Raw genomic sequence first — 13,616 nt, 5'->3', positions numbered from 1 at the left:
AAATCAACAATGTTTAGATAATAAGAAACAAATATTATCTTTAAAATAATATTTAAGAAAATTATAAAATTGTAATCACACTATTTATTCTTAGATAAAATATAAATATATAATCATACAAGTTGATTAAAATTTAAATATTCTTATCTTTTTTATATTTCCTTGTGTTCGTGTTATTGAAATAATCAATTTTTTTTTATAAAAAACAGAATTTTTTGACTTAAACTTTGTAAAGATTTTTTTTTAGAAATATGTATCAATATATCGGATATTCATTTTTAATATTTGTAAGAAAACTTTAAAAAATAATTTAATTTAATGTAATGTTTATGTCTTTTAAGCTTTAAGACATATTCGTGCAAACGGGTGAACAAGTGAATTGTAATTTAAAAAATTATAAATCTTAGATAAATTATGCTTAATAATACATAATCAATTCTTTAGTAAAAATTTATATATATTGGTTTACTATGACAAATTGTGTAAATATTATCTAATTCATATTCTCAGCTGCATATTGACGAATACTATTTTCATTTTTTTTAAAGCTTAAGTAAGTTTGAAATTTATAAAGGGCCTCTTAAATCATTTTCGAATCCACCATTTTTTGATTAAAGTAATCATCGTGCCAGCATTGTTAATTTGGTAGCCTACTTTATTTTATAGAATTAAGTTGAGAACTTTATTGTCTATCAAAAGTTCGGAAGTAATAAATTCCATTTGAATAATAATAAATTTTAGTCAATCTATTTTATGGTTCAACTTTGCATACCTGTAACAGTTGCTACTTATATATTTTTCAGACAGCACCTTTTTGAATGAAAATAATTTAAAATTTCTTATTTAACATGAATATTGTATCATCACTATGACATATAAAAATAAATTTTGCAAAATATTATTTTTTAGTTTATCAATCTTTGCTTAATGTTAATGTTCTCAGACTCCTACACAGTTAGCATAGAGCATTTATTTTTTAAAAAATTAATCAATTTCTTAAATTATTAATGATAGAATGATGTTAAGATTGAAACCCACTAGCAAGAAATCTGAAATAATTTTAAAATACTCAATTTTAACAAGTCAAAAGAACATAGATGATTATGATATTAATCAGAGTAAAAATAAAACCTGAAAGTTCTGAACCTTAGATTAGGAGGTAAGGTTGTTACAAATTTATAGAAAGTTTAAGCTCCTCGGTTTGCTCTATTTTTTTTTTCGCATCTAAGATGATAAGGGAAAAATACTTGAATATAGTCCTCAATGGCTAAGAAATAAAGGAACCCGTTATTATTATAAATTTAAAATGGTCAATAAAATATTAGTACGATAAACTATGGTTTAACATGCAGTGACACATACGTAAAGAACTTTCACCCATCCATTAAATGGGTTCAGATTTTCTAGTAAAATATTATTCAACTAAATCTATTCATATATATGCAAAGAATAGATTTGTTCTATATTTTGTTGTTCATGCATAAAATAAATATATAAATATGAAAATATGTCTAGGTAATATCTAGACAAGATACATAATGTCAAATAATCCATATTGATTGCTCTAAAAGATTACATAAATATAAAAAATGGTCATTAGAATATTTAATATCAATAAACTTAAAAATTTTATATGGTATATTTTTTTCTCATATAAATAAATAATGTTATTTTTATGCCTTTGCTTACATGCAACAGTTCATACAGATTATTTTTTAGGCTGTAAATTTTAATAGGAATTTATAGTTAGATTTTAATAATAATATTATAAACAATTAATAATTTTCGTTGGAAAATAAAATATGTCTGATCATTAATGGGGTAGTGTTAGCACCGTGAATAGATATTTATATCATCTTCAATCCTCAAAACATAGTTTGCCCACCTATATATCCTAGGGATTATTTGCTTTCTGCTTGAATAGATAAATCAGTTAATGTTACTGAGAGTCACTAATTGTTCTCTAAACTGTGACTCTATAAGTTTTAAGCTGTATTTTCAAGGATGTCATCAAAAAAATTACTTTTTGTTCACTCACATCATATATTTTTTTAAAAGCTTGTACAGGTGATGCTTCAATCCGTATACCTGAGCCCATTAAAACCCCGCATGATATCAGTCAAAGAAGTTACCCCTTTAAAATGTGAAGGCTCAATGTTTCAGAGCGGAATTTGTAAGCCGTGCCCTAAAAGTTACAAGTTTTGTTCGAAAAATATGCAGAGCGTTAATTGTATGGCAAACGCTTGCGACATAGACATGTGTTTGACAATTTTGACTGATCAAAACGGAACCTTAGTACTTTGCAAATGAAACCTTATACGATTTTCCTATCCCTTTTACATTATTTTTATAACTTTTAAACAAAATATTATTAGTTAAAACTAAAAATTTATCTTTCTATTTATTTCTGAAAAGATTTAAAATGTTTATATGTATTTACGTCAATGTTTTTTTAAAAATTTATTATATCGAATATTTAATAAATAATTTATATGATAAATAATTTAACAACGTTTCCGAAACAATATTTCAAAAAAAATTTAAATATTTTTCAAACAAAACAATAAATTTCAATACATTATAATCAAAAATTAATTATAAAAAAGACTTTATTTTAATCAGATTGAGCCTAATTTGGTTTTCAACATAATGTCAAAATTTTCATCCTTGTAATCACAATCATTTAGCCAAAAGTCCTTAGAGGGTACACTGGAATTTCTCAATTTCTGTGCAATATTAAATATATATTTTAAACTTTTATATTTAATTAAATCCTATTATTAAATTTTTTTTTATATAATAAGTAAAAATATTTTAGTCAAAATAATGGATTGAAAATATTATTTAAAATTATGTTAAATCATCTTTAGGCCGCTTCCAAAAGATGTAAAAATGTAATCCTAAAACTTGAAAATTTTATCGAAAAACTTAATTGTAAATAAAAACCTGATCAAAACATATTTATGACATTTTAAAAAAAATTTAATTAATTTCCAAAACTAATTTCCTTAAAATTTTAAAACTTTTGAAAATTCTGAAACTTTTTAAAAGTTAAAAATAATATATATACTTCCGTGAAAGTGCCAGGCTGTCTGTAAAAGTATACGCTCCCAACTATAATAATTTGAGCTAAAATGAGGGACGTCATTGTCCAACCAAAATTATGGGCCCATCCCGGAAAACTGTAATTATCTAATTTATGTTCGCCTTGGGTGACGAGATCATATAACGAAGCTATCGCAATAGCCTAGATAAACATATCAAAAATATTATTAATGTAATAAAAATTAGTTTATAACGCCTCTGAAGTCTTGAATTCACGAAAAAACATACAATCATAATTTAAAACTTAAATCGAATTTTTCTTTAAAAGATAATTAGAGCAATATTCCTGCCCTTAATATTTAAAGAGGTATTTTTAAGTATATTATATATTAATCACCCTAGAAACATAAATGGTAATCTATTATATATTTTTTTTGGTATAATAAGGTATAATTTTACCAGTAAAATAATGGGACCTATGAAAAACCAGGTAGTGTACCAATACCATATTTGGGGTATTTTGCGACCTAGCATGACCTCGATGTCCTTTATGAATCTTTTGATACCTATTTTATATGAAAATGATTATAAGAGAAATATATTTCTTAGCCTTCAACTCTACTGATTATATACAAATTTTCCATAAATTTTTTTTATAAATATTATTTACCGTATATCCACATGATAGCGATAAGTTCTGCAGCCGCTATCATAATCAGGCAAAAATCTCCAACATAAAAGTTCACCAAATCAAATACATAGAAACCTCCCTTGTATACAATAAATTTTGAAAAAAAAAGTTAAAATTTGTAAAATAAATAATATGCAATATCAATTTGTTGAAAGTTTTTACTCTTCCTAAAACTCAGTATGGATTGTTTTTCAAGAGTTTCAAAATTTACCTTTTTTTATCTGACAAGTGTCTATGTGTTTATAATTTGGCAGATTTCACCCTCTTTAAATTTCTTGGTGAATAAAGAAAGAAAATGAAAATTCTGATCAAGATTAACAACAATATCGAAATATTTATAATTTAAATAAAAATTAGATTTTAAAAATTAAATAGGAGGTCAATCCATTAATTAATCTCATGAAAATCTAACAATTAACATCAATTGGTTGACTTTCATAGTTTTAATGATGTTATAATTTCAAGCGAAAATTTTTTTTATATCGATAGTTTCGTTTTGAGGAGAATCAGTAAGCTGAACATATATTATCATGTAGGATGTTTTTTATAAATTTTATACTAAATTCTGGTTTTGATATAATAATTTGCTTATTCAATTGTTTTTATTTTTCAATCACAGCTATTTTAATTTAACGGATGGAAACAAATTTGAGCAAAGTTTATGAAAAAATTACACGACACGATTAAATATTTAAGCATCGTAGTAAAATAAATCCGGAATTATACACTAAAATTAGATATAAATTTTAAAAAAATTAAAAATTCATATAAACTTACGTAAGTTACCAATGGTAATCCCAGTAAGAAGCAAATGAAGCATAAAGCTAAACATAGGTATGTCTTATGTTTCCAAGGGAAAAGGTTTGGAAGTTGATCATGAATAGCACTGGTAAGGGTGGAAATTAAGGCAATCGAGCTATCCAACCCTAAGCTGTAAAGCATGATGAAAAAAAGGACGGACCATAGTTGAGGTATTGGAAGAGTGGAGACGGCTCGAGGATACACTATGAAGACTAAACCAGGACCTTAAAAAAGTTTGTGGGGAAGAGCAAATTTATTAAATGTTTAGAGTTTGAGATGAGTTAAATAATATAAAATCAAACATGTTACATTTTTGTATATCATTTTAAGATAATATTTCTGCTACTAGCGCGATCTACTTCAACTGTAATCACTAAAATATTAAAATTAGATATATTTTTATTTATTTCAATTAACACAAGTTTTTTAATACTATATTTGATACAAAAGTTACTCATATATGGAATTTATTATTTTTTAAATTTTAACAGATTTTATCCTTTTAAAGCTATATAATAATTAATTTTGATAATTAAAACTTATTTAATAAGTTGGAGGTGCCATCAATGTAACGTTCTTCTTTATTTAATCATTTTTTCCTTCTGATAAAGCTAGGTGATATCAATAAAATACCACTTATTTAATTTTTAATATTTATGATAAATTTTAATTATAATTTATTTATATTAAAACTTTTCACTAATAAAAACAAAAAATTATTGGCACTTTTTTTTCCACGCCTCAAAGGGTTAAATAATAGAGCTCCTTATTGTATTTTTGAAAATAGAATTAAAACCTGAGAGAGTTTCGGCGCCTTGTGCTAATGAAATATTCATATCCTGTGCCATATTTCCTAGGTAAGAAAAGATGACGGTTGCCGCCATCAAACTTGTTACGGTATCCATTATGCTCACTATCATGGCATCCTTGTAACAATTATTATGGAAGGGGTTGAAACTAGAAAACGTGGTTATACCCCCCAAAGCTAGACTCAAAGAATAAAATATCTGAGCACACGCTGACCTCCAGACCTAGAAATTTAATTTTTAAATGTAGCAAAATAATGAAATAAAATTATCTCCCTTTAATCAAATATAAATTTTTTTAAATCAATTAAATTTTGATTTGCATAAGCTTTATTTCTTCTTTCCTATTTACTTTTATATCCAATAGTTTTCTCCATTGCGGAGTGAATAGATATAAAATCCCCGCACGTGCACCGGGAAGAGTAGCTCCCCTAATGAGTAGAATAACTAGAAGCAAATAAGGAAGAGTCGCCGTCACATATATAACCTTTTAATTAATTTTAAAGAAAAAAAAATTTATACCAGTATGCGTTTATTAACTTTAAAATAATTGAAAAAATTAATGGCATTTTGTCCAAAAATAGAATTGGCATTTGGACTTAATGTCAGTGTTACTCCATTTTTTTATGTAAAGGAATTAGTTAGTATAATCTAAAAAATAATTCTTCTAACAAATATCTTGCCCTTCAAATCTACCACTGATATTTGATTGGACAGATTTCCCGAAGATAAAAATCGGCAAAAAACCTGGGCATAAAAACCCTGCCAAAAATATACTGAAAAAGAATCAGTCTAAAAAAAACTTTGGACAAAAATGCAACATAAGTAAAAAATAAAATGCCGAGACTAAAAAAAATTGGTACAATTTTGATAAATTTTTTAAAATGCTTTAAGAATATTATTAAAATTGCTAATTTAAAATAATAACATGGTAATAGATATTTTTTTGGGAAAGAAAAATAAAGGATTTTAAAAGACACAATATGGGCTAGGTTTAGTTTAAAAATGTGTAAAACTATTATCAGAATACATATTTACAGTGATTGACTTTTCCTAAATATATAGAAAGAGTTTTTTTATCCTATGTCTTTTTGTTCGGGTTCAGAATATTTAACTCCGGAAACATTTAATTATATATTTAAAATATCTATATTCGTTTTTTCAAATTCGAAATTTTTGTATAAATCATGCTAAATATATTTAACATTTATATCTATGAATATGTAAATTTTATGATAAAGATAAATAAGTCGAATAATATAAAGTTATTATTTAGACAAATTTATATAATTTCAAGAATAATTTTGTTTTTAGAGTTTTAAAGTAAAATCATGTCAAAAGCAAATAATTTAAACCTTTCCAGAAGTTTGAATTCCTTTGAAAAGCATAGCGAATACCAATCCCCAAGATAGAAAAAGTATCAAGGCTAGGTCCCATTTTATGGGTCCTATGTCATGTATGCCCGTTGATCTATCAAATCCCAACACTTTTATTCTAAATAAGATAATATATAATTTATTACAGTAAAATTTCTGTAATGACTTATGTTCCACATCCAAATAAAACAAAATAATGAGAAAACTTCCAAAATTCTTCCAATGATGACACTTTTCTCACTACAGTAGTCGATAAATTATTCATAGATGTAGAATTGGCGCCAATCATATGTGTCAAATTAGAAAAGTTGGATAAATTGGTCAGATTAGTTAAACTGGTTAAATCAGTGGCATTATAATTTGTCCAGCTTGAATTATAACCTTGAGTTGAATTATGAGCCATGGTGAAGGATTGGTTGGCAGAATCTTGATACCTTGTTAAGACTACACAATTCTCCGTATTGAAAGACTGGGTTTTTTTTTCAAGGAAAAATCGAAGTTTATTTTATGGTCATAAAAAAGATAGTTTGAAAATTGAAAAAAAAGAAGTATTTGGGAATGATAATTAAATGTAATTATTTAAAAATTAATTGGTGGATCCAAAAAAAACTATGCATAACAAAATTATAATAATTGTTCATTGAAGCCACCATAAAGATTGGTTCTCATGTAAAGAGATAGTAAGATAAAGAATTGGGTTTTGGACCCTAATAAAGACGAATAATCTATTTATATTTTAAAATGGAAACCTTATTAGATAAAGTTCTCATTAAAAGTATAAAATTTGTAATTTATACGAACAGCATTTATCATATAAGTTTTATTTACATTGTTGCAATGAGACCATGGAAGATGTCTCTGGAAAGAGGCGAAGGTATAATAGAGAGTGTAGACCATCAGAACATTGTAGTAAATGCAAATAATTAGACAGGTGAATAACATGGCATAGCCCACTCCTTAAAAATTAATTTAAAAAGGTATATAAATGGTTGAATTTCTTGGAAAGTAACGACAAAATACTGATTAGTTTTTTAGTTACTTTTTATTTTTGTGTACAATTTAATATGACATTTTGGAATTCCCTTCAAGAAAATTTTTTCTTTATTTAAATTATATTTTAATTACTTTGATTTAAATCACAAATAATCTTGTATAATACTAAAATTATACGATGAGTTATTTAAATAAAGGAAATGATAAAGTGTGTTATAATGTAACTATTTACTTTTGAATTGTACTTATTTCTAGTATATTACCAAGATGATAAAATAAAAAGCAAATTATCTTATCAAGAATGTAACTTGTAAAATATCCTTACTTATTTTTAGCTTATTCTATCTCCTTAATCTATAATAATATTTGATATAAATACCATTATTATGATTCTAAGGCCAACTCCTGTATTTTGAGATCTGCAAAGCTCGGTCTGTCCTGCCTGAAAACCTACCCGCGGGGCAGGTTAGGTAATTTTTTAAAAAAAATAAAAGAGACATGCCTTGCAATTATTTATAAAGGGCCGGGGAAGTTGTTCATAAAAAATCTCCGGACCGAGCTTGATAATTTATGTAGAGTATCGGAAATCTTTGATATATCGTAATTTTTTGAAATATTTTCAATTTCACGCTATTTGATTTTTTATAATTTGAAAATAAATTACGATATGTTGATTGGCTAACTAAAATATTAAATCAATATAGTAAATTAACAAGAAATTAAACAAGTTATTTATGATATGTTCTAATAACAATATATAATACAGTATCAAACAATTTATAACGCTTGTTGTAGAAATAGATAACAATAGAGGATAGATATAAGTTCCTTTAATGATATTGGAAAAAAAATTAGATATAGATATTTAAAATGTGATGGCCAGAAAGTTCAAATAAAAAAATTTGAGAGGTGGCTAGCTTTTATTAAATTATAACAATTTGGCGACCTGACATTTTGTAAATTTTGGACATGGCCAGGTTATGCAAAATTTTTTAACGGGCCGAAATGAGACAGGCCGGCCTTGCAGACCTCTACCGGTATTTACTACCAAAAAATATTTATATTATTTATATTTATTTTTCTAAAAGTAAAAGGATCGTTTCAAATCTTATACTAAATCTTTTTGCAAATCTAAATGGCGCCTTCACCAAAATGGGAGGATATGACGCAAGATTCATTAAAATTTAAAATGGTTAGAAGTTATGATTTTTTTTCTAATTTTAATTTATATATTTTTTTTAAGATTTTCTTTTTTTATTTAGGGGAAGAGGGAGTTTATTGGCTTGGGGGAGGGGGGGGGCTAAAATAAACAAACAGATATTTAAAATAAATAATAATTCTCTTAATATGTCTTCCCATCTGCATACCTTAATCGGCTGCCTTCCTAGGAAGACTTATGCTTTTTATTTCCCGACCAAGGGTTGGCCTCTAGTCTAGAGGAGCGTAGCAAACTAGTAATATGATAATTGATATAATTACATTATGCGATGCTCATTATCATGATCATCGATTTATTTATTGTTTACCCATAGCTATAGGAACTATTTTAAAAGCCCCTGGAGGTCCTTGGCGGGTGAATTGCCCTAGAGCTAATTCCATGAAGTATAACGGCTTTCCTATCAAGATGAGCATTATGATGTATGGAATTAGAAAGGCTCCTACGTTTTAAATAAACCAATAAATTAGATTGGTTTTATTAGTATAATTTGAAATGTAAATTAAATCTTAATAATTGAAAATAAAGACTTTTCCTGAAATTATTGAATGGCAAATTTATCAATAATATATTTGATTAAATATTTAAAAAAGGGAGGGGAGATAGGCAAGATATTTATCTATTTTTTAAATAAATTTATGTGGACCGGTAATATAAATATATAAAAGCAATAGTTAATGGGAACAACAAAAATATTTAATTAAAAATATCTAATGCTATATATAAGGTAAACTGTTGGAAATGCAAGATATTCTTATTAATAACATAAATTGAGTCAATAAACTATGTAAAAACGACAAAATCGATACTCACAAAATTAATAAGGAAAAAGTTTTTTAGTTTAATAATCAAAATTAAGATTAAATTATATAGGTTTATTTTTTATTTGTAAAATAGCATTTTTTACTCTAAAAATTGATATCACAAAGGGATCATAAAAAATAAATTTAAAAGGGAGATAAATATGTTGTAATATCTTTTCTTATAAATAATCTAAATGAACGAAATAAACCTCCACCGTTGTCATAACAAACATAAGGGAATCTCCAGATATTTCCGAAACCGATAGAAAAGCCTATGATAGATAATATAAACTCCATATGGTTACCCCAATGGCCCCGATGGTCCTTTTCATAAACATCCTGGCTCATTTCTAAATCTTCACTTTTTTCTTGCTATATGAATATACAATTTTTTTTTTTTAAATTAATAAAAAAATGGAATGAAATGAAATGAAAATCCACCTTTAGAATCATATAGCATAATATAAAGTTTTAGATGACATAAAAATCGATTAAATAGTAGGAGAAAACAATATTATTTAAAAAAAATACTTCAGCCAACCAATTTAAATTTACTCTTATTAAAAAATTTTATATTTTCTATAAACTTTCGACTTCTCATAACCATTTTACCTTTAAATCATTTTAAAGAGTGATTAAAAAAAAATATCTAAGACTTTTCTTGATATATCCAATTTATCGCTGAAGCATATTGTAAGATAATTTAGGTAGTAATATATTTACCATGCTTGGGATTTTTTTTGAACAAGATTTTTCGTTTAATGTCATATTCGCGGCTTGTGAGGGAATGACTCCTATATTGGGTGAAGAAAAAGGTGAGCCTGCGTTTACAAATTTTTATTTGATCTTTGAATAATTTATCTAAAAATATTAATTATTTTTTGAGAAAAATGTTAAGGTGTTGAGAAAAATTATAAGTATGAAATCACTCATAATTTTGCTTCTAAAAACTACAAACATCTTTTAATAATTATTTCTAAATTGGTAAGTGTCAAAATAACGTCATCAAAATCGAAATGGGAGATTTATTATTTTAATTTTTAGAATAAAAATTTACATACCCCCCCCCCCTCCCCCATCCACAATTATATTAATTAAAAAAATATTATTTTGCATTTTAGATAAAATTTAATTAAAATTAGAAAGTTAAATTCCTCGTTGTCATATTATGTATTATTTTCTTTATTATGTCTAAAAATAATATCAAATAAATATTCAGGTCAGATAGCGGATGACATCCGCTCTGAAAAATGAATAAACCTATTAAACCAAAGAATTCACGCCTAAATCAGAAGATATTGTATATAAACATGAAGCTATAGATGTAAAAAAATAAATTTGAGCCATGAATTAAGGTAAAATTTAAATATATTTTTCCCAATTAAAACCTAGAAAATAGCTTAATTTTATTATATTGTATATTTTAATCGTGTTCAGAGAAAAGCAGTGCTACAATAATTCCAGAGGAGAATATTAGGAAAATGGTAATGATGCGAGTCAATTAGTATCACATGGTAATATTTATTATGACTTTAACTTTATTTAAGTTATAAAATATAAGTGTATTATGTTGTAATAGACACAATGACTATGCAATTTGATGAACGTTGCATGCATAAAAAATGATTTGGAGTTTTATTCCTTTTATAAGTTAAACTCCAGTGAATTTTTCAAAGTATTCATATTTCAACCAATCAATTTACATTACGGCCAAATCCAATGATATCCTTTGCATAATTATAAATTTTTATAACGATATTTTTATATTATTTAACTCCTAGTGCTAGTAAATTTGTAGACGATACCGCTTTATTTTATTTTACCACAGTTTTTTTTATGATTTATCTGCCTTTCCAATTTATTAATTTTATGTAAATATATTAATCTTCCCATCTATACATGGTCGATTGTTTGCATCATAGTGTTCTATCAGAGTTTCAGCGTTATTAATTTTATTTATTTTTTGTTAATTAAAATGATACTTTACATTGTAAAAGGATGATTTAGCATAGCTTTGACGACTGGAATGCCCCTATCTTTTATAAAATTATAATCCAAAAATATCTTACCCATTCCTGAATTTATAATTTTAAACAACACTAATTCAAAATATTTTAGAGTAAATAAATCATAGTTGTGATAATATTATTTCAAGAACATTTTAAAACCCCTAATCTTCCCTCACTCTCCTTTACATTTAATTAATTAAAATGAAAACTCAATCCAAAGCGGGCACGTTAAAATAAAACAACATAAAAAGAATGTCTCATTGTTTCACTTACTATTATATTAATTAAAATTTTTCACCTAACAGTTAACCTGAATTTTTTCGTTGCCATGTTTAAACGTCTAAATAAATTTTACATTTATTAATAATTACTTTTAAACAACAAATACCATTTGCAATATTTAAAAATTTATAACCTCATTTGGCACCTTCCGAGTGGAATAAAATAATAATCATTATTATTTAAAAAGAAAAATAATCATTACCTTTTCTTTTTCTGGGATTCGATCTAACTATTGATTGAAATTATTTATCAGAAGATAATTCTTGCATTTATACACAATAAATTAGTGGGTATAAGAATCATTTAAAATTTTAAAAAATTTTTCTATATAAGATTATTTTAATATTCTTAAAATTCTGAAATTAAAAATGTAAAGTAATTTTTTATAAGAATCTTTTAATATATTCTAAATATTAATAATGTCATTTTTTTTGAAATATTTTTTTTTCTTCCTTTTTGGATGTATTCCAATTTTTATTTTAAAAATATTTTAGATAATTATTTCTAAAAATTTTCCACCTTGGAATAATTCAATTTAATAAATATGATGAAAATTATGTCCAAACCAAATGATACAAGTGAAAAAAGGTGGAGTTAATATAACCCTTAAAGCCTCAAGCCAATTTATTAATAAAACGTAGAATAATTTATCTAAAAAATTTTTAATTTAAAGGGAATAATATTGCATCATTACTTCTTATCTATAATACATTTTTACGATAAATGTATTAATAAATAGTGACTTTGCTTATATGTAGATATTTGAAGGTGGTATATAAGGTACATTAATTAGTAGCTCTCTTAAATTTATAAAAGGTTGACGTGTAGTGGGAAGGGGGGATTCTAGTTTAAATCGCTAAATCAAAAATAGCAATAAAAATGAATTTTCTTTATAACTGTAGTAATTCTTAAAGCGATATTGGAAATAGTATTATAGATGCTATAAATTGAGTTTTTTTAAAAAAATGTGGGAAAACGCTTTAAATGTTTCCAAAATTACCAAATTAAGATCTTCATAATATTTCTCCATTTTTATCGTTTTTTTAAATTAATAAAAATATAAATATTACCTACCCTAGCATCTATTAACAATATTTTAAATATCTAAAAATATTCTAGGAAATATAAGTAAGATTCTCAATTCTCATTGATTTTATTTTCACTATTCAGAATATATTCGGAAGCGCAAAGAGTTCTTTTTATAGGTATAATTATATATATAAAAATTTGAACTTTTTTCTTTAATCAAGTTATTGTATAATTACAGAGCGCATTTTAAAAAAATAATTATTCATTTAAACTTATTGAACTTTTTTTCACTTCCCAATCTTTTTATTGCAAATCCTCAAAATTAGCAAACAGGGTTGATAACTTTATAGCCTGATAAGTTATTATAATCACTTTGTTTAACATTATTTCCTTAGGAAAACAAAAAAATTTATATATAAATAGGATATACTGCATAAATTATAAATATTTCAAAAATATTTTTATAAAGGACATAGGTATATTATCAATGTCTCCTTTTATTTTAATTTATCAAAACTCCTCTTAACAATATTTATGATAAATGAACGTAATAATGAAAAATTGC

At 25.1% G+C, this 13,616-nt stretch overlaps 1 protein-coding gene across 4 annotated transcripts; it reads right to left on the bottom strand.

Moving 5' to 3' along the window:
* Positions 1-2,539: 2,539 nt before the first annotated feature.
* LOC135931082 (sodium- and chloride-dependent glycine transporter 2-like) lies at positions 2,540-12,380 on the bottom strand. 4 transcript variants are annotated; one of them, XM_065467948.1, is made up of 15 exons: positions 12,225-12,359; positions 12,156-12,167; positions 10,455-10,592; positions 9,941-10,103; positions 9,239-9,370; positions 7,548-7,675; positions 6,926-7,188; positions 6,699-6,837; positions 5,696-5,830; positions 5,334-5,568; positions 4,514-4,761; positions 3,716-3,815; positions 3,505-3,611; positions 3,071-3,247; positions 2,541-2,726 (listed from the first exon to the last, which is right to left on the bottom strand). In XM_065467948.1, the coding sequence occupies exons 3-15, from the start codon at positions 10,497-10,499 to the stop codon at positions 2,619-2,621; spliced, it is 1,980 nt and encodes a 659-aa protein (XP_065324020.1). In that variant the 5' UTR covers positions 10,500-10,592; positions 12,156-12,167; positions 12,225-12,359; the 3' UTR covers positions 2,541-2,618. The 4 variants fall into 4 exon arrangements, with proteins under 4 accessions (XP_065324022.1, XP_065324020.1, XP_065324019.1 ...); XM_065467950.1 differs by lacking the exon at positions 12,156-12,167 and having other exon boundaries at positions 2,540-2,726; positions 4,523-4,761; positions 12,225-12,380; XM_065467947.1 differs by lacking the exon at positions 12,156-12,167 and having other exon boundaries at positions 12,225-12,380.
* Positions 12,381-13,616: the final 1,236 nt, after the last annotated feature.

The sequence above is a fragment of the Gordionus sp. m RMFG-2023 genome, chromosome 1 (assembly GCF_954871325.1).
Source record: "Gordionus sp. m RMFG-2023 chromosome 1, tfGorSpeb1-WG-v2, whole genome shotgun sequence".
Lineage (NCBI taxonomy): Eukaryota > Metazoa > Nematomorpha > Gordioida > Chordodea > Parachordodidae > Gordionus > Gordionus sp. m RMFG-2023.
The sequence above is the reverse complement of the archived record's forward strand: the minus strand, read 5'-3'. Positions and strand labels throughout refer to the sequence as shown.